The 20,927-nt window shown below is 42.1% G+C and overlaps 1 protein-coding gene across 1 annotated transcript in view; it reads left to right on the top strand.

The window, feature by feature from the left end:
- Positions 1–18,779, top strand: part of LOC136675916 (E3 ubiquitin-protein ligase HECW1-like) — a 43,824-nt gene extending 25,045 nt beyond the window's left edge. The window contains exons 7-29 of the mRNA XM_066652725.1: positions 2,719–2,861; positions 3,416–3,516; positions 3,872–4,210; positions 4,500–5,462; positions 6,934–7,035; positions 7,699–7,849; positions 11,195–11,313; positions 11,605–11,726; positions 11,854–12,039; positions 12,696–12,830; positions 13,019–13,124; positions 13,256–13,352; positions 13,468–13,551; positions 13,878–13,984; positions 14,708–14,822; positions 15,249–15,362; positions 15,915–16,067; positions 16,331–16,429; positions 16,537–16,666; positions 16,801–16,947; positions 17,247–17,361; positions 17,731–17,929; positions 18,158–18,779. Coding sequence (XP_066508822.1) covers positions 2,719–2,861; positions 3,416–3,516; positions 3,872–4,210; positions 4,500–5,462; positions 6,934–7,035; positions 7,699–7,849; positions 11,195–11,313; positions 11,605–11,726; positions 11,854–12,039; positions 12,696–12,830; positions 13,019–13,124; positions 13,256–13,352; positions 13,468–13,551; positions 13,878–13,984; positions 14,708–14,822; positions 15,249–15,362; positions 15,915–16,067; positions 16,331–16,429; positions 16,537–16,666; positions 16,801–16,947; positions 17,247–17,361; positions 17,731–17,929; positions 18,158–18,269 — 3,939 coding nt within the window. The 3' untranslated portion in view covers positions 18,270–18,779. The remainder of the gene's footprint in view (positions 1–2,718; positions 2,862–3,415; positions 3,517–3,871; positions 4,211–4,499; positions 5,463–6,933; positions 7,036–7,698; positions 7,850–11,194; positions 11,314–11,604; positions 11,727–11,853; positions 12,040–12,695; positions 12,831–13,018; positions 13,125–13,255; positions 13,353–13,467; positions 13,552–13,877; positions 13,985–14,707; positions 14,823–15,248; positions 15,363–15,914; positions 16,068–16,330; positions 16,430–16,536; positions 16,667–16,800; positions 16,948–17,246; positions 17,362–17,730; positions 17,930–18,157) is intronic.
- The last annotated feature ends 2,148 nt before the right edge of the window (positions 18,780–20,927 follow it).

The following is a 20,927-nucleotide window of genomic DNA, read 5'->3' as shown; positions in this document are numbered from 1 at the left end:
TAGAACTTCATGTTCTATATGGCCATAATGCTGCTGGTTCAATCCAATGGACTGGTAGGAAAAATGGAAACAGGTTTCCTGCCTTAACATTCATGAGTGAAGTGCCCTAGAGCAAGACACCTAACCCCCAACTGTTCCTGGGTGCTGTGGTTGAATTGGCTGCCCACTGCTCAGGGTTTATTAGTATGTTCAGGTTATTGCTCACTAGCTTGTGTGTGTGTGTGTGTTTACATGGTGTGTTTCCTGCCATGGATGGGTCAAATGTGGATTCTCAGTTTCCCCCCAAGGGGATTAACACAATATCTCTTTTTATTTCTACATATTTTATAAAAATAATTAATATTTTTAATGTGGGTTATTGTCAAGTGAGTGCTTAAATCATTGACCTAAATATCAAGTCACGATTCTTCAGAAAAATATTCAGTACATTAATTTGAACTGATCCCTCATTGTAATATGATTCTGAATCATTTTATAGATACATTGAATATGCAAATGTGAATGAAGGAACTGTTCTTTAAAAAAGTACAGTTGGTGTTGAGGTTAAATCTGAAAAGACAGAGAGTTTTGTTTACCTCAAATAATAAACATATACATTATTGAATGCTATTAGAATCAACTACGGTTAAAATGGTGCATTTTACAGTGATATCTGTTAGTGTCTATGGCTAATGAAAGCGATCGATGATGTAATTGAAGCTGCTGTCTTCTGTTATCTGTAAATGCTTGGTCAGGAGTCATGTGACCCTCTCCACAAAGGAGGAGACAGAGGAAGGGTTGCTATGGGAACGTAGCCCTATAGGCTGTAAGTGAAAGGGTGAGGCAGCAGCAGTGTTTATGGCAGACTTTACCCATAAAGAGACCCATGGGAAGACAGAAAAATGGGAGGCAGAGGCATGCTAGGTGGTGTAGTGCCCTTCAGATGTAGTTAGGTGACTCAGGAACCTTGGGCATAGCACTATATGGCCAAAAGTTTGTGAACACTTTCTCATCCTGCGCTTCTTTTGAGGTCAAGTATTTATTGTTTTGGAGAATTGGAGTTTGTTTTTCTTTGCTGCAGCAACAGCCTTTATAATGGAACATCTATGTCAGGATTTTATTGTATGCAGCCATGAGGTATAATGTTGGAATACAACCTATACATGATGTAAATGACATAAATTGCCCATAAATGTACATTTTATATTCATTTTCCATAATAAACCTGTATGTGAATTTGTACAGTGAAGTATGGTGGTGGAAGCATCATTATGTCATGATATTGCTTTTAAAATATATTATTTTCCACAAAAATAAGCAGTATGTCAGTGTTAGTGTGTCGTATAGGGATACAGATTTAACAGATACATGATTCTGAAGCCCCAGTAGTCATCAAAACTCATCTGTATTACACTCATCTGTGATTATGAAACAGTTCACATTTCTATGCTATACCCAGCTACATGCAGCTACCACTGCAATAAATGTGAGACAACCATATTAAATCTAATTGTAGATTGGTTATTGGAATTGTTTAATATTTAAACAGTGTGGTTATCACTGAGTTTTAAATTGTGGCATGTCATTAAATCCCTAAACGCTAGAAGCATGCATATATAATCCTATTAATGACTTTCCAGTCCACTGCACCTAGAAATTACACACATTCAGACACACTTGCAGAGTGGAAGAGTCATACATGGGCTTCATGTTCTATTCTCAGTGTTTCACTTTTCAATAATGTAATTATCTCTCTCCCTACTTTTACCCCACCCCCACCCCTCTCTTTCTCTCTGTAACCTCACTTGTTCTATTTTTCATCTTAGTCCTTTCTCTCTGTTTATTTCTCCTTATAATTTCTCATTCACTCTCATCTTTCATCTCTATCAATATTTTCTCCCTCTCTTTTCTCTCCCTGCCTCTCTCCTCTGTCCATCCCTCCTTCTCTTCCCCTCCCTCTCTCTCTCTCTCTCTCTCCTCCCTATTCCATGTTGTCAAATCTCTCTGAGCGCTGTTGTTCCCGGGGTGACATGGCCAGATGCCAGCGTGTTTGTGTGTGTGTGTTTGTGTATCATGTAGTGTAAAAGAGTCAAGTGCAGTGACGCTGCTGAAGCCTCTCTCTCTCTGTATTCAGAGCCACGCTGAACACATGAAGGGCGTGAGGTTATTTCAACTCGTGTTCAGAGTTGAGATGCTGCAGAACCTTCAGCACCACGGAGAGAGCAGCCGAGGGGGCGGAGCTTATCTCAAATCGAAGCACTAAATTGATTTTACTAGAATCAGTTTATAGCTGCAGGGCTAAAATGAGAGCAGTAGGGTTAACGCCTGCTATAACATGGTCCTCCTGCACTACTGCGAATCACTCTGGAAAGCCTTAAATATTCATTCAAGGGTCAGAGATGTTGAGATATTGATACTGAGCTATACCCCCCACTGTTCATTATGGCGTCAGGATTCCCTGGAGCAGCAAATATTATCACTTAAACATTCCTGCAATGTGGCAGTAAACACTTTTGAAATCTTCTTTTGTCCCAGAAATGTTCCACTAAACTGAATATATTCAATCAGCCAAGACATGTTTGGGGTCTGAATATGCTTCTTTAGGTTTACACTGGAGCTGCAAGTCTAATGCAGCTAACAAGCAATAGAAGCTTACTCTAGGTCTAAAACTTCAAGCCCACAACACACTTTCTCTGTTTCTCACTCTTTATATTTACCTCGATCTCTCTCTCTCTGCAGCGGTTTAATTTTGTCTCTCTGCCTACGGATGTGTTGGAGATTGAGGTGAAAGATAAATTTGCCAAGAGCCGGCCCATCATAAAGCGCTTTCTGGGTAAACTGTCCATGCCTGTGCAGAGATTATTGGAAAAGCACGCGATTGGGTATGTTCATCAAACACATCACACATGTTTTGTGGTCTTAAAGTAAATCTGAGATCAAAATGGAGACATTTTTCACCTTTGTTATTCATGTTCCTGGTCTATTAAGCATGATTCATCATATCACATTACATCATATCATTCATTCATTCGTTGTCTGCAACCGCTTATCCAGTTCAGGGTCGCGGTGGGAATCACAGGGCGTAAGACGGAAACACACCCTGGAGGGAGCACCAGCCCTTCGCAGGGCGACACACACTCACCCATTCACTCACACTCTTTTCCTCGCACCCGGAGGAAACCCACATGGACACGGGGAGAACCCACAACACCAGGACCCTGGAGCAGTGTGGCAGAGACACTACCTGTTGCGCCAACGTGCCGTCATATCATATCATATCATGCATATCATATATATACCATGTAAATGACAAATCGTCGTATATAATCTTCGTATATAATCACAAAACTGAATGTCAGAATGATTACTTGTTACTTATGCATTCTTGCTTTTCTTTCTCTTTCACTCTCTCTCTTTGTGTATGTGCTCTTCACAGTGACAGAGTGGTCAGCTACACCTTGGGTCGAAGGCTTCCCACAGAGCATGTCAGCGGTCAGTTGCAGTTTCGATTCGAGATCACTTCATCCATCCACCCAGGTTTGTGAAAATACTTGTGTACTCACATGACCTGCAGTGTTACACATGCTGCAAATGCACTCATTGTTCCTTCAAATAACATTATTTACAACTGGTGCACCAATTGTTGACACAGACATTCCAACTGTGCACACACTGTGAATAATTTCTGTAGAACAGGATTTAAATTACACACATGAACATAAAGTCACCCAGCTCAATGTCAGACATGGTCTGGAGAGGTATAAAGACTCCCCTGGGAGCAGTTCTCTGGAGTGATGCAGCTCGAATCCAACACATCTGTTTTGTCGGCTGAATGCTTTCAAATCCTATAAAGTGAGTGTAGTTAACGGTCACTTTTCTCCCGGCCCTGCAGATGATGAGGACATGTCCCAAAGCACAGAGGCAGAGTGCTCAGTGGTTCCAGAGGAGCCGGAGCGAGAAGCTCTGGAGACAGAGGAAAGACCTGTTGCAGTCCAGGCAGAGGACACCATGAGCCTGGACCAGGGAGCCCCTGACCTGCCCCTGGATGGAGACGTGGATGCTGCAGCTATGCTCATGGATGTGGAGCCTGGTCCTGAGCCATCAGTGGTGGGGGACAGCAGGACAGGGATCCAGGGAGAGGACGGAGAGGTGGTCCAGGGGATGGAGCCTGTAGCTGAGGAGAGCAATGAGCAGCAGGGGAGTGAACTGGAGGCTCAACAGGAAACAGGAGGTGAAGAAACTATTTCCTAAACTTTTAGTCCAAGAAATTTTTGCAAATGATGGCAACAAGATACTCTTTATGTACAGCTTAGTGAGCATCTCAGGCCTTGCTGGTTGTGTGTATTGCTATCTAGCTGTACAGGGCCCCATCAAATTCCGGACAGTCCTCATTCCAGCCCTTAAAAAGCAGGACTATTCTTTCAGGACTAACTTTTTTTAATGTTTCTGGTGTAATACGATACAATGTATTTGCTACATTATTATCAAGCTTTGTCTCAGCAAACTATTTCTTTCCACAGAGACGGAGATGGAGTTAGGAGAGATCCCTGCAGAAACAGAGGAAGCAACTCAGGGTGAGAATGATGAAGAAGCTGCTAGTGCTTCAGTTGAGGGGGCTGAAAGCACTCTGGCGCCCCCTGCTGCAGTGGAGGACATGGAAGGTGAAAATGAAGTATCTGAACTGCAGCCTGCCTCGTCTGAAGGCAGAATTCAGGCAGAGGGGGCGGAGGAGGAGGCAGAGCTTGACGACGGCTGCCCGCTCCGGGTCCGAACGACACCACGAAGGAAGAATCGTCCCTGCTCCCTGCCTGTTTCAGAGCTGGAGACAGTCATAGCCTCAGCTTGCGGAGAGCCGGAGACACCACGGTCCCACTACATCCGCATCCACCACCTGCTGCACAGTCTACCATCCAATCAGCAAGCTGAGGAGGCTATGGCTCCTGAACCTGACCAGCCACAAGTTGAGGAAGAGGAGGATGAGGATGAAGATGAGGAAGGGGCTGTAATTTTAGAGCCCCATGCCATGACGCCCGATGGATTGTCCCACCCTCGCCGGACGTTGCCCCGCAGCCGCTCCCACCAGCGGCTTTCTGACCTCATCCAGATGTTGGACGGAGAGGGCCAGCCCCCAGGGGCGGAAGGCCAGGCTGGAAGTCAGCAATCGCCAGCCGAGAGCGAGGGTGAGCTCAGTCCAGTGCCCTGTTGCAGTCACATGGTCCAGAGGGGCATTGGACCCATGCGGGCTGCCTCACTGGACAGCGCCCGGCGCTCTGAAAGCACTGTGTTCTCCTCGCAAGAGGAAGAGGACGAGACAGAAGCTGTGAACGGCATCCTGGGATTGGTGGGGGAGCTAGGGCAGGGGGCAGAGAGGAGAGAACCAGGGGATGGTGATGCTAAGTGGGAGGAGGCACCTACTGCCCACGTTCAGAGTCCACACGCTGTCATGGGCAATGGAGAGTCTCCAGTTGCTGGAACGAGCAGGAGTGAGTATGAGCAGCTGTTCACCCCGACACAAACATACAGCAGTGAAGAGCGAGGAGCAGAAACTCTGGTTTTTAGCCATTTTCTCTTTCTTCTCTGCGCTTAACAAGTTCGTTTTTTAATAACATCTCACCTTTAAGGAGTGGCACAGTCACACAACTCCAGGGTAATGGGGTTATGGGTTTAAGTCCTGTTCTGGGAGACTGTCTGTGAGGAGTTGTGTTGTCCCTGTGTCTGCATGGGTTTCCTCCAGATGCTCTGGTTTTTCCTTTCACGATTCAAAAACACACTTTGGAGGGTGGATTGGCGACTCAATAGGTGTGAGTGTGTGAGTGAATGTGTAAATGTGTGTCGCCTTGTGAAGGACTGGCGCCCCCCTCTAGGGTGTGTTCCCGCCTTGTACCCAGTGATCCTGGATAGGCTTCAGAAACACCATGACCCTGAACTGGATAAATGGTTACAGGCAAGCAATCAATGAATAAATGAATTATATTACAATCTGTCCATTCACTGTTAAATGCTCATGGAAAAAAAAATGCTTGATTTTCAAGCATCCAAGTATTTATTTAATGCTTGGTCTCATCCAATCTCTATAAAGATCAGTATAATTTTGGAAGAATCCCAGCAGGAGCAGTGCTGGATTTGAATAGATGAGCTGAACAGTTCTGTGAGGTTGTTTCTCCAGACATGCTTCCAAATACGTCTAGTTGTGGTCTGATTATTGTTTTTGGCCTTAGAGGTGTTATTTGATAAAAGGGACTGAAAAATACACAAACACACACACACACACACACACAGGGGGTCCTCGACTTACGATGTTCCTACGTCGCGTCGTAAACCGATTTTCGGTGTAAGTCGGAACATACGTACATACTGTACGTAAATAACAAACTGTAAGCACCTATCCTATCCCAACACCTATCCTCCTCGGTCCTGAGGTCCGCGTAACCGTGTATTCTTCCGCCACGCACACCAAACACGAAGTTCGCGTTACGATGTTTACGACACAAAACCACTTAAAGCACTTAAGTCGAAACAAGGCTTTATACAGAAAATGGGAGATGTGTCGTAACCACATAACATCGTAACTCGGGACTGACATAACCCTAGGACCTCCTGTATATATATATATATATATATATATATATATATATATATATATATATATATATATATATATATATATATATATATATATTGATATAAATTTGGGTTGTTTACAACATAACACACTGTCCTTGAATCAGAAATGTCAAATGCAATTTAAAGTCTTAGAGTTATAAAATATATGTGACATAGTTTATTTCAGTAACTGTAAGTATTCGTCAGATTTCCACTCCCTAGTGTCAATGATATATTTCTATTATGATTATCAAAATGTAATTTTGAGATGGAATAGTTCAGCCCTGGTTTTTGTGTTGCTTATGTGCGTGTGTGTGTGTGTGTGCGTGTGTGTGTGGTATGTGTTTATAGGAGAGTGTCCACTTCCGTGTAACCATCCCCCAGTGAGTCAGCTTCCTGCTTTGAGGCCAGACCCCCACCACTACCCCACCATCGATGAGCCCCTGCCGCCCAGTGAGTGCCCCCTGCAGGACACTGCCCATCTGTTCCCCGCAGAGGATAGGGCTGTAAATCTGTGACTTCACAACCAATCGATTGCAATTCTTTAAGACATGATTCAGTACTGTGTTCACTTCCAGTTTTCAGCAGGATGTGAGTCAGGATTTCATTATTTTGGAATACGTCAGGATTTGTTGCGTATTCCGTGTATATTTCCCAAGGACACAGCCGCGTTTCCCCAGAGCCTCACTCTAGTGATATTGGATATTTAAATATTTTACTGCATATTTTCAGCCTGATAAAAAACGAGAAAGCGAGTCCAATAAGAGTTGTATAATTAGACGTGAAAAACTTTACATCATGCTCTTAGCATGTTTATTCTCCATAAAGGCCATTTTGAGTTGATGTGAAAGAGTCCTTAAAAGAGTCCAAAAGTATAATTTTATCCAGAATATGCACCTCATTTATTAAATATTATCATTTGAATTAGGTGTATCAGCTCCAATTTTTTTAAAGATTCTGATGTTGTCAGATATTTCTCTCACAGTCTCAAACTCACTCGTGTATCTGTGGCTGAGCTGTGAATATTAGGTCAGTATCACCTCGTCACAGCGCCTGCTTATCTCTGTACCCTGTCTCTCTCTCTCTCTCTCTCTCTCTCTCCCTCTCTCTCTACAGATTGGGAGGCGCGTATAGACAGTCATGGCCGTGTGTTCTATGTTGACCACATTAACCGCACTACGACCTGGCAGAGGCCCACCACAGCGGCCACGCCCGATGGCCTGCGCAGGTCCAGCTCTATCCAGCAGATGGAGCAGCTCAACAGGAGGTGACTTGGGCCCTGGTAGAATAAAAGTTATTGCATGTTGGTGGCACAGGAGACTCGATGATGATCCTTCCAAAGTTCGTAATGTGAAATAGTATTAGACAAATCGGATCTCTACCACCTCTCCATCAATATTCAGTCTTGTCCGGGTGAAGTTACAGAGATAGTAAAGGGGGTATATTATGAAAAATGACACTTGTTTACACATGTACAAGTTAAAGATGAGAATAAATAGAGCAAAACAGACATGACAAGCAGAGAAATAAGAGCACTGAGCAAAAACTGGGGAAAACAAGAAGGAAGAAGAAAGAGAACTGAGCAAAAACAGCTAAAACGCAGAGGTTCTGCTCCTTGCTGCTGTGCACTTAGGTCAGGGTTAACAACAAGTGGCTCATTATCATTATTTAAAGAAACAGGGGCTGTGACAGGAAATTTTGACCAAAGCAGGTCACATATGTTTAATTACTCATTTCTGGGACAGTTGTAGAATATACCCCTTTATTGAGATCTTTAAAGCCCCAGTAACTTGACTGACTGAGGCCATGTGTGGGAGGATGGGACGGCAGGAAACATACCGTGCAAACTCATATGTTGAAATGGCTAAAACTATCTGGAAAAGGTTAAAAGAGCATACTGAAGCAATGTTTAGCAGACTTATGGCTTTATGGCCCACACTCTCACTCTCCTGGTCCAGTTCCACCTACTGATTCATTCAGTTTTGAGGAAGAATCCGTGCCTGTACTTGCGTCAGAACTCTTTAAGGTGGGCAGACTGTGCTGGACAACGGGTCGGTTTGTAATAGCAGCTTGCATTAACACTGCGAAGAGGAACTGAAAGCAGAGCTGTTGCCTGTAGCCTCGGCTGCCCTGTGATTCAGCCTCTGGACTCATATGCTGCTTCCCTTCACCTCTACATTATTCATCCTTCCTGTGTGTGGTTGGCAGGTATTTGCGAAAAAGGCTCGTTTGCACCACCTAGTGGGTATATGTGACATAACAAGTACTTCCGCTCTGCTGAGAGTGTGTCTGTATCTTCCACAAAAGTATTAGACGGAGCACAACAGCTCTGGAGATCACAGTGCTCCAAAGACCTCTGTTTAATGGAGATTATGAACGCTTGAGTACTGACTGATTTGTTAGTATACTTTGGTCTGAAGGCCAGTGATGACATCTGAGAGTAAGAGATCCTAACAAACTGGACATTTGCTTGTGATGATGATTACGACGATGATATCTGGATTGATGCATCAATAAAAAGCTTCGGCCTGAAGTCTAAGCCTCTATTCAGTCCCCGGTTCAGTTCTGTGTGAGGGCAGTGTCGTACAGTGTTTATATTGAGCAATGTACTGTTTTTGTGGCGGAGGTTGAAGCAGAAGAAGCAGCAGTGAGGGCTTATACAACAGCCTAAAGCTCCTAACAGGATCTGAGCTGGAAGACGCGAGGGAGTTTGAATTGAACCTCTTGGTGGGATGGATTTGGATTTGGAGGATTGGAAGCTCCCTTTGTTTAGATGAGTGCATGTAGGATGATTTTCAAGTGGTTTTTTAAAATCTTATTTTCAACTAGATTTGTCCTATCTGTTATTTTTTTACTGTTTACTATGGGGTCTTCGGTGAATGCGTATGATCCACCTAAAGTGAAAGGTTGAACTGAAGGAAATCTGTAGCATAAGCGTTTGTAATAACACTAGGAAGTCTAGAGCTGTCAAGATTACTTAGTTTAACAATTTACAGAGAGAGTTAATATTTCAGATGCTTCCGCTGTTCTCTCATACAATATGAAACACAGACAGATAGAGTTTTGAAGGGTGTATATATTTGTAGATCAGTTAGTTCCCTTGGTCCAAACAAAGCAGAAAATGATATATTGTTTAGATACATTACAGCACTAGTTCACATAGTATTCAACCTAATCTCACTGAACCATCTTACGGGCGATTATGTATGCCTTGTTTTATTTGATATTCTAGAACAGTGGTTCTCAAACTTTTAAGACCAAGTACCACCCATTATCACACTATGAGTCTTACCACAGAATCATTGGGTGATCATTTGTGCCCCTGTTTCTTCCTCTGTTCCGGGGCATAAGGCGAAACCTTGTTTGAATTTTTTTTTTCTTCAGTCTAAAGTAATTATTAAAAATGATTGAGTAAATAAGGGTGGCGCAGCAGGTTAGTGTCGCAGTCACACAGCTCCAGGGACCTGGAGGTTGTGGGTTCAATTCCCACTCCTGGTGACAGTCTGTAAGGAGTTGGTGTGTTCTCCCCGTGTCCACGTGGGTTTCCTCCAGGTGCTCCGGTTTCCTCCCTCAGTCCACCAGGTAGGTGGATTGGCGACTCAAAAGTGTCCCTAGGTGTGAGTGAATGTGTGTGTGTCTGTGTTGCCCTGTGAAGGACTGGCGCCCCCTCCAGGGTGTATTCCCGCCTTGTGCCCAATGATTCCAACAAAAAACAAGAAGAGCTCAATTTAATATCAATTATGTGCTTTAATAACCTATTGGTGAAAACAGCATGGCGCTTGGAGCAGGTCACAGTGGCTCTGTGCTTGTTTGAGTAGGTGAAGGAGGCGCAGGACTGTGTTAAACTGTGTTATAGGACTCTAATGATGCAAAGAACAGCCACATTTTCATTAGCTGAGCATTTTCTTCTATTTTGTCTTCACATGTACAGAGTTCTCGCTTTGCTTCTTTCACGTTTTGCCTCTGGAGTCAGTTCTTCTGGGCTCTAGAATATTCCTCAGGCTTGGTCTCGGATTTTTTTTCTCGTTCCCACTTTGCCCTTTTTGTAATAAAGTTCAAATTGCTAACTTCTGTCTTTAGTCTTTGCTTACGTCCAGTAAGCAACTGAAACTGGGCTTATTTCACATGGATTTCTCAAAAAAATGGGGGATTGCTGTTCCTTTCTGGGAAAAAATAGTGGATGGTATGTGTAGCAGGTTTTATTTTTTTAACACAGATGAATTACATTGGGGCATAATTATGAAAGTTTTTTCAGTTATGAATAAATTCCTTAATTAAGTAGAACATTTGTCAAAGTCATTTGCCGTACCACAAGCATAACACAGTTTGAGAGCCACTGTTCTAGAGTCATACTGTGACTTTAATAACCCAAGGTTATTAAAACAGTGTAACACATAAGCTCTAGTGGCTTACTGCTTTAATAAAACATGGCTCATTAATACATTATACACACTACTTGATGTGCAGGGTCTTATTTATGCATACAGGGTATTTTAACTGACCTTGTGATTTGTTCTGTACCAGCTCTCAGCTCATGAGGAGATAAAATACATTTTCACATTAAAAATAGCAGCAGAAACTGACTGTTGTTCCTGTATAAACTCTATTTCAGGTATCAGACCATCCAGAGAACGAGAGAAGCTCCAGAGAGGAGAGAGGAGGAGGGTGGGGGCAGCCCCAGAGCAGAGAGAACAGCCAACACAGAGACGGACTCTCCACCTCAGGCGAGCGGTCAGTGCTTCACCATTTGAACTGTTCTATGTATCAACATTATTAGCACGATGGTGCCAGCTCAGTATCACTGAGCATCAGAAATGATTTACCTGCTAATGGTAACCCCCTTCTGGAATATGTTCAGCCTACTTAACATGAGTGAATGAGTTACAAGGCCATTCCATAAGATGCTTCCATAAGATTTAAAATATTTATTAGCATTATGGACTTATTTCGAAGCTCCTAACTGTTCTTGCTTGGTTTTCAGTTCATATTTTTGCCTTAATAAACATCTCTTTTTTCTCTCAGAATTGAGGCGAGACAACCCCTGTTCCCCAGGACACTGTCAGAAGATCACTCAGCTGCTTCAGAGTCCTGCCGTCAAGTTTATCACACACCCGGAGTTCTTTACCGTCCTCCATGCTAACTATGTAAGCTCTCCTTAAGTTCTCCACCTAGTAATTTTACATGCGAGTTGCCTGTGTTAGCTTAGAATAAGTGGTAGGTAATTTATATGAATTCTATCTTTCTCTCTCTCTCTCTCTCTCTCTCTGAAAGGGTGCATACCGCATGTTCACAAACAGCTCGTGTCTAAAGCACATGATCCTGAAGATCAGGAGGGACGCGCGAAACTTTGAGCGCTATCAGCACAACCGCGACCTGGTCACCTTCCTCAACCGCTTCGCAGACGCACACATGGAGCTGCCCCGGGGTTGGGAGATCAAAACAGACCCTCAGGGAAAGGTAGAATCATGGCTGTGGTCATCCTATTTAAGGATTCAGGCAATGCCTGAGGTTCCAAAACATAGTGAGCTACCTAAGTAGGCACTGACTACGTAGACAGCTGTTTAAGTCAGCAGCATTGTAACGGACAACTGTCCTTAAGAGGCATATTACTGAGACGTTCTAGTTACAGAGCGGTTTCGTCACAGCTTGCACACCCATGATGTCCTCAGACCACAGATAACACACCCTACAGTTGTGTCTGTTAGTGTCAGTGCTGTGGGAAGAATGGTCCATCTTCCAAATAAGTCCTGATCAGTGGTGGTCCTACAGTGACTCTTTTCCAATACTGGATCATGTCAAGGCCACTGATCAACTGTGCAGCAACAAGTGGGCTTTAGTCTGTATCTTTACAATCTATATGAATACACTCTTCAAAAGTTACACAGTGCAGTTTTTACAGTGTTGAGCCCAGAGTAGCAACAACAGAGGCTTTATTCTCCTTGTTACAGGTCAGTGAAGCATCACAATGATTTTGAAACTGTAATTTTTAAGGTTTTACCTAGTGTTGCTTTAAGGCAAAATTAGAAGCATTCAGGGGTTAAACTGAAACTGAGGAGTCAGGGAGGCCTCCATTCTTTCCATTCTCATTTGTAAGCCACTTTCTGTTTTTGCAGTCCTTCTTTGTGGATCACAACAGTCGAGCCACCACCTTCATTGACCCCCGAATCCCTCTGCAGAACAGCCGTCTGCCCAATCACCTCACGCACCGGCAGCACCTGCAGAGACTGCGCAGCTACAGCGCAGGAGAGGTCAGTAGCAGTCTGACACAGACAGTGTGTGGGGTTTTATCCTTGATGGTGTGCTGCAAACGTCTGTAGCCACTGGAAATTTGTATTTTACATATTGCAGCATTGAAGTAAAATCAACTAAAATAGTGAACTTAACGCTTGTCCATTTTCTGTTCTGTGACCGATGGATTTTGTTGGTTGGTCTGCAGGCGTCTGAGGTGTCCCGCACTCGTGGAGTGTCTCTGTTAGCACGGCCTGGTAACAGTTTAGTAGCAGCCATCAGAAACCAAAGCCAACAGGAGCCAGTGCCATTAGGTATGAAGACCACTATGGGGGGCTGCTGCTCTCCTCATAGGTCCTGCAAATATATTTAATAGAAACATCAGAAAAATCTATTGATCAGACTTGTCGAGTTTAATGATGACGTGTGCTTCTCTCCACACCAGCGTACAATGACAAGATTGTGGTGTTTCTACGGCAACCTAACATCTTTGAGGTGCTTCAGGAGAGGCAGCCGAGCCTGGCCAGGAACCACTCCCTCAAGTACTGACCTCTTTAACTCGGCATGGCCTTACTGCACTGTTCCCAGAGATTACCCGATTATGTATTACCAGTGTAAAAGTGCTGAATATGTGTATGTTTGTGTATGTCTTCTCAGGGAAAAGGTTCACCACATTCGCACAGAGGGCACACCCAGACTGGAGAAGCTGTCCTGTGATGCTGACCTGGTCATGCTGTTGAGGTAAGAGATATTCTGGTGTGTGCTAACTAGTTCTGTTTGTTTATTGATGCCTAGTAATCAATGTTTAATGATGTGTTATATACACATTAGTGAGTTGGCTAATATATGAGGTGGGTAGTTAGTGTTTTTCTCCAATTGTGTTGAGCTCCAGTGGTGTTGTGTTAGCAGCAGTTAGAGAAGAATCAGTGGTCAGCTTCATATGTCTCAAAATATGTGGTAGCCTTCATGCTCTCATTTATTTTCCGTACTGTACTCACACGTGAGCATGCATTGGTTATTGGTTATAAAAATACTTGATTGAATCATATCTGTTATATTTTGTGCAGTTTGTTCGAGGAGGAGATCATGTCCTATGTTCCTCTCTCTGCGTTTCACTCTGGTTTTGGCTTCTCCCCTCGCTGTTCCCCTGGCTCTTCCCCTCAGAACTCCCCAGGTGGGTCCTACAATACGCTTAACACTAATGTACAGATTACTGTCTCTAACACCACAGACCTCCTGTTCTTCAAAATATCTCAGTAATATTAAATAGTTAGGTGCTTATAACTCAGTTAACTCTAAATGGAAATGCTTTCTTATTATTACGTTTAAAGTAACTGACCCCTATTCCCATTCTGAGCTGATGAACAATCTGCTGTGTGCTGTGCTAAGGCATCGCTGAGAGAGCTCCACTGGTTCCAGTGTGCTGTCTCTCTGGTGACAGTTCTCCAGGTCAGATGCTCTCTCAGTCTCTCGATCCCCACTAAACCTTTAGAGTCTCTCTCTCTCTCTCTCTCTCTCTCTCTCCACTCTACCCCACACTGGCTGCCCTCCTCCACCCGCTCTGGTCCACTCTGATCCAGCTCCACTCTTCCACTGACCTCCTCTGACCTGTTGGAACACAAGAACTCTCCCTTTTCAACAATGAGATTCATTGTGTTGTTGTTATTGGATTTCCTTCCAGCAACAACTCCAACATGTTTTTCTCCTTGTCATCCAAAAGAAGGATGAGACAGCAGTCCAGACAGACGTGTTCTGTTTCGGACCTCGATTCGGCAACTGATCAGTCGGAAAGTTTACTGATCATTTGGCTCTTTGATTGATCCTCATCATAGACAGAAAGTTAGTGTTTTCACTGGAGCTTGTTCTGATGTGTTGCTTTATTTGATTGGACACCTAGGAACTCAGAGAGCTCGAGCTCCAGCCCCCTACAGGAGAGACTTTGAGGCCAAACTTCGCAACTTCTACAGGAAACTCGAAGCTAAGGGCTATGGGCAAGGCCCTGGTAAAATCAAGTGAGTCAGCATGGAAGTGAACTGGTATTTATAACTGACTGATAACCTTTGACTGTCTGTGAGGAGTTTGGTGTGTTCTCCCCGTGTCCGCGTGGGTTTCCTCCGGGTGCTCCGGTTTCCTCCCACAGTCCAAAAACACACGTTGGTAGGTGGATTGGTGACTCAAAAGTGTCCGTAGGTGTGAGTGTGTGAGTAAATGTGTGAGTGTGTGTGTTGCCCTGTGAAGGACTGGCGCCCCCTCCAGGGTGTATTCCTGCCTTGTGCCCAATGATTCCAGGTAGGCTCTGGACCCACCGTGACCCTGAATTGGATAAGCGGTTACAGATAATGGATGGATGGATGGATGATAACCTTTGAAAGTTATTAGACATATACTGATGTTGTTGTGAAACGGCCTATTGCTAAACTGTTAGCTCTGTGCTGCAGGTTGATAGTAAGGAGAGATCACCTGCTGGAAGGCACATTTAACCAGGTCATGGCGTACTCAAGGAAAGAGCTCCAAAGGAACAAATTGTACATCACATTTGTTGGGGAGGAAGGGTAAGTCCTACCACTTTTATGCATTGCATTACAATTAAAAAAATGTACAGCTTTACAGTTGTTAACTGATATAGTTTTAGCTTTTTAACATTTTTGTTATGAAATTGAAATATTAGCTACTGTTTATAAATTACAAAGAAAATACATAAAAACTGAAGAAAAGTCTGTTCAACAGTGACAGTGTTTTAGCCCAAAAATTAACATGCCCTAAAATTATTAATATGCTTACATTGAAATCAGCGTTTTTAAAATTCATCTAAACCTAAACTCACATATTTTGGATACAATATTATCGATAAGAACAGAACAAATCAATGCACGTTTTTTTGCAGCACTTTTTACTTGATGGAACTAAAAACTAATGCAATTGTCAGTTTTAATACTAGGCAACAGTTGAATAATTTAATTATGAATTACAATTATACATTACACAAAAATGCTTTAAAACCTATTTTCACACCTAAAATGAAGTCATATAGGAGTTATATTCAAACAACACTGTGTAATCCCAATCTTAACATTTCTCATTATTCTCTTGTCCTCCTCGTCCAGCCTGGATTACAGTGGACCTTCTCGAGAGTTCTTCTTCTTGCTCTCTCAGGAGCTCTTTAACCCGTACTATGGCCTGTTTGAGTACTCTGCTAACGACACCTACACAGTCCAGATCAGCCCCATGTCTGCCTTTGTGGAGAACCATCTGGAATGGTGAGATCCTCCTCTCTGCACTTTCTGTGTACAGAATCCCTATTTGTGATCCATATATGTCAAAGAACTTAATAAAAAGCTGGCTCATAACTCACTCACCCACTCACATTTAGTAGGATGAAAATTGTCCACAAGAGGGAGTCATTCAAACAGCTTTTGGTGCATCATAAGAACAATGCTTCTCATCATTTACAGTGATTGTCATTGTCAACCATAGAAAGACAAGACGAGTACAACTGTACTGTGGATGTTTGTGTTTTCAGGTTCCGTTTCAGTGGCCGTATACTAGGCCTAGCATTGATTCATCAGTACCTGCTGGATGCCTTCTTCACACGGCCCTTTTACAAGGCTCTCCTCAGACTGTAAGAATAAACTGATATTATTTTGTAAACTGTGTGTAATTGGAGATCATATTGTTGATGACAATCAGTGAAGCAGAATAACTTTAACATGCTCTTGTTCTGTTCAGAGCAACTGACCTCAGTGATCTGGAGTATTTGGATGAGGAATTTCACCAGAGTTTACAATGGATGAAGGATAATGATATCACTGATGTTTTGGATCTCACCTTCACAGTCAACGAGGAGGTCTTTGGCCAGGTACTAGTCAAAAATCTATATATATTTGTATAAAATCATTTTTGTAACAGAGATAAATGCTACGCTGTATTGTTAATAAATGCTGTGATGACGACTTTATCCTTGGCTCACAAACTGGCATTGTGTGTCGTCAGGTAACAGAGAGAGAGCTGAAATCAGGAGGAACCAACGTGCAGGTGACGGAGAAGAATAAGAAGGAGTACATTGAGCGGATGGTGAAGTGGAGGGTGGAGAGGGGTGTGGTCCAGCAGACACAAGCTCTCGTCCGGGGTTTTTATGAGGTAAGCTGTCTAATCCTTCCTTTATTTTACATGTCGAGTATAGGGCAGCCAATTAGAACAAAGCTTCAGAGAAACAGCAAACAACACAGACTATGGGATGGGATGGGGAGAGGTTGGAGAATAGTACAAATAAATGGTGACCTGTTGAATAGGCTGTAGACATGAGCTGGCTCTCTCAAACTCTCAGCCAGGTTTATATTTGGTGGCTAAACATACATCGATTTGTCCTGATATACGAGGCACTAGCTACAAAGTAGAAGCTATGAACATTATTGTTTAATCTGTGTGTTTGTGATCAGGTGGTGGACTCTAGGCTGGTGTCTGTGTTTGATGCCCGAGAGCTGGAGCTGGTCATTGCTGGAACAGCTGAGATTGACCTGAATGACTGGAGAACGAACACAGAGTACAGAGGAGGTGGGATCACTTATACACTTCGCAGAACAAAGTTCGATGAGTCTTTCCATAAATTGAGAAATTCTGATGGGGTCACAGTCTGTGAGGAATTTGGTGTGTTCTGACTGTCTCTGAATGAATGAATGAATGAAAAATTCAATGGGTACAACAGATGATTTTGATGTAAACAATGTCAGTCAGAAGGCATAAATATTTTTGTAATTATTTCTTTTTTCTTTTTATTTAAGCAATTTTAAAGACTTAAATTTTTTTGTTTTGTGGAAGTTTTGGAATCTTTGAAAAGTCTATATTTATTCTTTTACATCTTTTTTAGTTAATCTTCAGTTTAATCGATAGACAAATATTATTAATCATCTGTTGTCCTCTCAGGTTACCATGATGGACACATAGTTATTCGGTGGTTCTGGGGGGCTGTGGAGCGCTTTAATAACGAGCAGAGGTTACGGTTGCTGCAGTTTGTGACCGGGACGTCTAGTGTGCCATATGAGGGCTTCACAGCGCTGCGGGGGAGCAACGGCCTGCGGCGCTTCTGCATCGAGAAGTGGGGGAAGATCACCTCTTTGCCCAGGTGAGAAAACTGTGCTCACACCGCTCTTTCACATCTTTTGCCTGAGACACTACCTGACTGAGTTTCATTCAATTGCAGTTTTCTGGTCATATTTTTGGTTGATTCATGTATATGTTCATGTATTCATAGAAATCATGATTTTAGCACGTCTGCTTCTGCTAATCTGCTTCTGTTTTTTTTTTCACCAAAGTGAGCAATAATTGCATTAGTGTCTTTGTGTTCTTCCAGGGCACACACATGCTTTAACCGCCTTGACCTTCCTCCTTATCCGTCCTACACGATGTTGTATGAGAAGCTTCTGATCGCAGTGGAGGAAACCAGCACTTTTGGCCTTGAGTGAGGACCTTGCATATCTCTCCATCGCTCATTCTGTCTCTCTCCTGGCGTACACCCTGTCGTGTATATGATCTGAAGTCGATCCATGGAAAGTGTACTTTTTTTTTTATCCAATCTTTTAATATGTCCTGGAAGGACACTGTTGCATGCATCACTCACCTGTGCACATGGCGTGTGGTGTGTGGAGGAAAAGATGTGCACCATGCAAGCAGTGTATGCAATATGAAAGCCTTCAGCCTCCTTTAACTCTCAGGGCCTTGACCTCTGCTGCAGCACCCCAACTCCCACAAGGCTGGAGCATCCACTGCAACTTCAACCACTGCTGCAGCGACAGTTTCCTTTCTCAGTAATAGACACTGGAAGTAATGTCACTGGAAGGATGTAGACAGCTTCTTCCATTAATTGTTGCACAAACAATATTTTGCGTCACTGATTGAGTGTCGTGGCTTATGTTGTATGCAAACTGTTGGATACCCCTGGTTAAAATTAAAAATAAATTAACTATGAGCATTTATGAGCATTGGAGGAAACAGAAAACATTCAAAATTGTTTACTAAATTACTAGAAAATCAATAAAAATAATATTCATGTTGTTAGTTGACACCTTTATTTCACATGAAACTGATCTAATAAAATGCTAAACCAATCCTACATTGAAGATCTGTGATAAAATACAAATGTAGAGCTTTTAAAGGAGTCATTTGGGACATTTTCCTCCCAAACATTTTCAGTTTCATTTTCATTCATTAAAACATATTGAAATAAAAATGAAATTTTAAAATATACATAAAATGTTGCATCATTTAGCACAGGACACAGGATGCTAAATTCAGTCTGTCAGATAAAACACAACCATGCTCTGAAATGTGCAGATGTGCACCCTCTCTGTAACATCACTTCACCAGGGTTCTCCAAAGTTTTTGCATACAATTATAGATGTGCAGGAAATCAATGTCCCTACACACAAACACACACACATACAAAGAATGAAGAAATCAGCACTTGACACTCTCAAGGATCATAACACCTCTCTTTGCAGGAGCCCAGTGGAAGTGGGCTAGGAGCTCAGTGCTGTGTATTAATGCCACGTCAACATGTTTTTATTGTAGTGGAGACTTGGGAACTTCTCATTTGTTCTGAACAACGCTAAATAACCTTATTTACCCAAGATAACACTAGAGGGCCTGTATGTTATTGCTAATTATGTAATGTATGTAAGGCTAACAATAACACGGCCTTGAGTGTTCTCCTGCTTTTATAACAGTTACAAAGAAAAGAAAAAATTAAGCAAAGAATTAAAGACTGTCATTTTAAATATGCTGTTCAAATTGGCCACTACAACAGTAGCTCCAGCTGCTAACACTAAAGAAATGTGGTGGTGATTTAGAAATGAGTGAGCAGTGAATTGATGCGGGTATAGTTTAAAAAGAAGAAGAAAAAAAACATTCTGTTACCAGAAAAAACAACACGGGTAGAAAGGCTCTCAACCAGTTTGACTGCAGTCAGAAGAAGGATTACTGTTTGATTTGTTAAAGGATTTAAATTATAGATTTATATTTACGTGTATTTTTTATTGTTTTTTTTTTCATACTATCCTGCATTGTGTATTGATAATCTAACAGAAAACATTATCCCTGTGAGTACAGAGGCTCTCACCAAGTTACATTCCCATCAAAATAGTCTGTACGTACATTTATTTTAGGAAATCAGTTAACGACTTGCGTAAAGAAAGGCAAGAATAAGTAAAAAAATATACATGTGCCTCAAAAAAATGTTCAACAAAAAAAAAAAAAGAAAATTAATAGAAAAAAAATTGTCAACAAAATGAAGCTGCTGGTGTTCACAGAAAATTTAACCAAAGCCTGAGATTGGCAGATGTGGAGTCTCTGCAGGTTTGTTATTATTGCTAAAAGCAAGTCTTCCAAATAGTATGGAAGATATAGTAAATGCAACTGAATATATGTTTTATAAACGTATCCTGCTATTGAAAAATTAATAATTTGTAATTAATGGCCATTTTGAAATAACGGAAGAGTGGTCTCTGATTTTGAACAGTACTGTATAGTGAACTGAGTAAAGATGCAAGTAATGGTCCAGTTTAAACACTGAAACATGGCATTTACACACCACATAGTGCACAATGCATTTCAAATTACCAGATTTTTTTTTATTTTTAAATCTGTCTGTAGAGATCACTACCAGGCAGTAGCGTTGTTTTATTTTATTAAAAAAGAAGAAACAGATTAGGCTACAATGTGTTTTATGTAATATACCAGGAGGGTAGGCCGATAAAGGGAAGGGGTCAGTGTGTATTGCTAATGATGCTAATAATGAATGAATGTAAACTATCTTTGATTAGCACTGTTCATGCTAATTGAAGGCTAGCTTGCAGTCATTATTAGCATAATTAACAGGTTTGGTTTTACTTTTTTGTTAGGTTGTTTGGTTTTACGTTTTGGGTATCAATGAGGTTAAATGTCTTGTATATTGTTTAGAGATTATAAATGTTTAATTTATTTTTATTTATAGTGAGTGGTAAAGCTTACAGCTTGGTTCAGTGGTTCTGGCTTGGGTATGTGATGGTCTAAAGTTCTGTGATTGGATTTCCACCTTTTTCATAATTAAATATCACCTAATTTCATTCTAAAATAATCATAGCACA

This window comes from Hoplias malabaricus, chromosome X1 (assembly GCF_029633855.1).
Source record: "Hoplias malabaricus isolate fHopMal1 chromosome X1, fHopMal1.hap1, whole genome shotgun sequence".
In the NCBI taxonomy this organism is placed as follows: Eukaryota; Metazoa; Chordata; class Actinopteri; order Characiformes; family Erythrinidae; genus Hoplias; species Hoplias malabaricus.
This window is presented reverse-complemented; position numbering and strand designations above follow the sequence as displayed.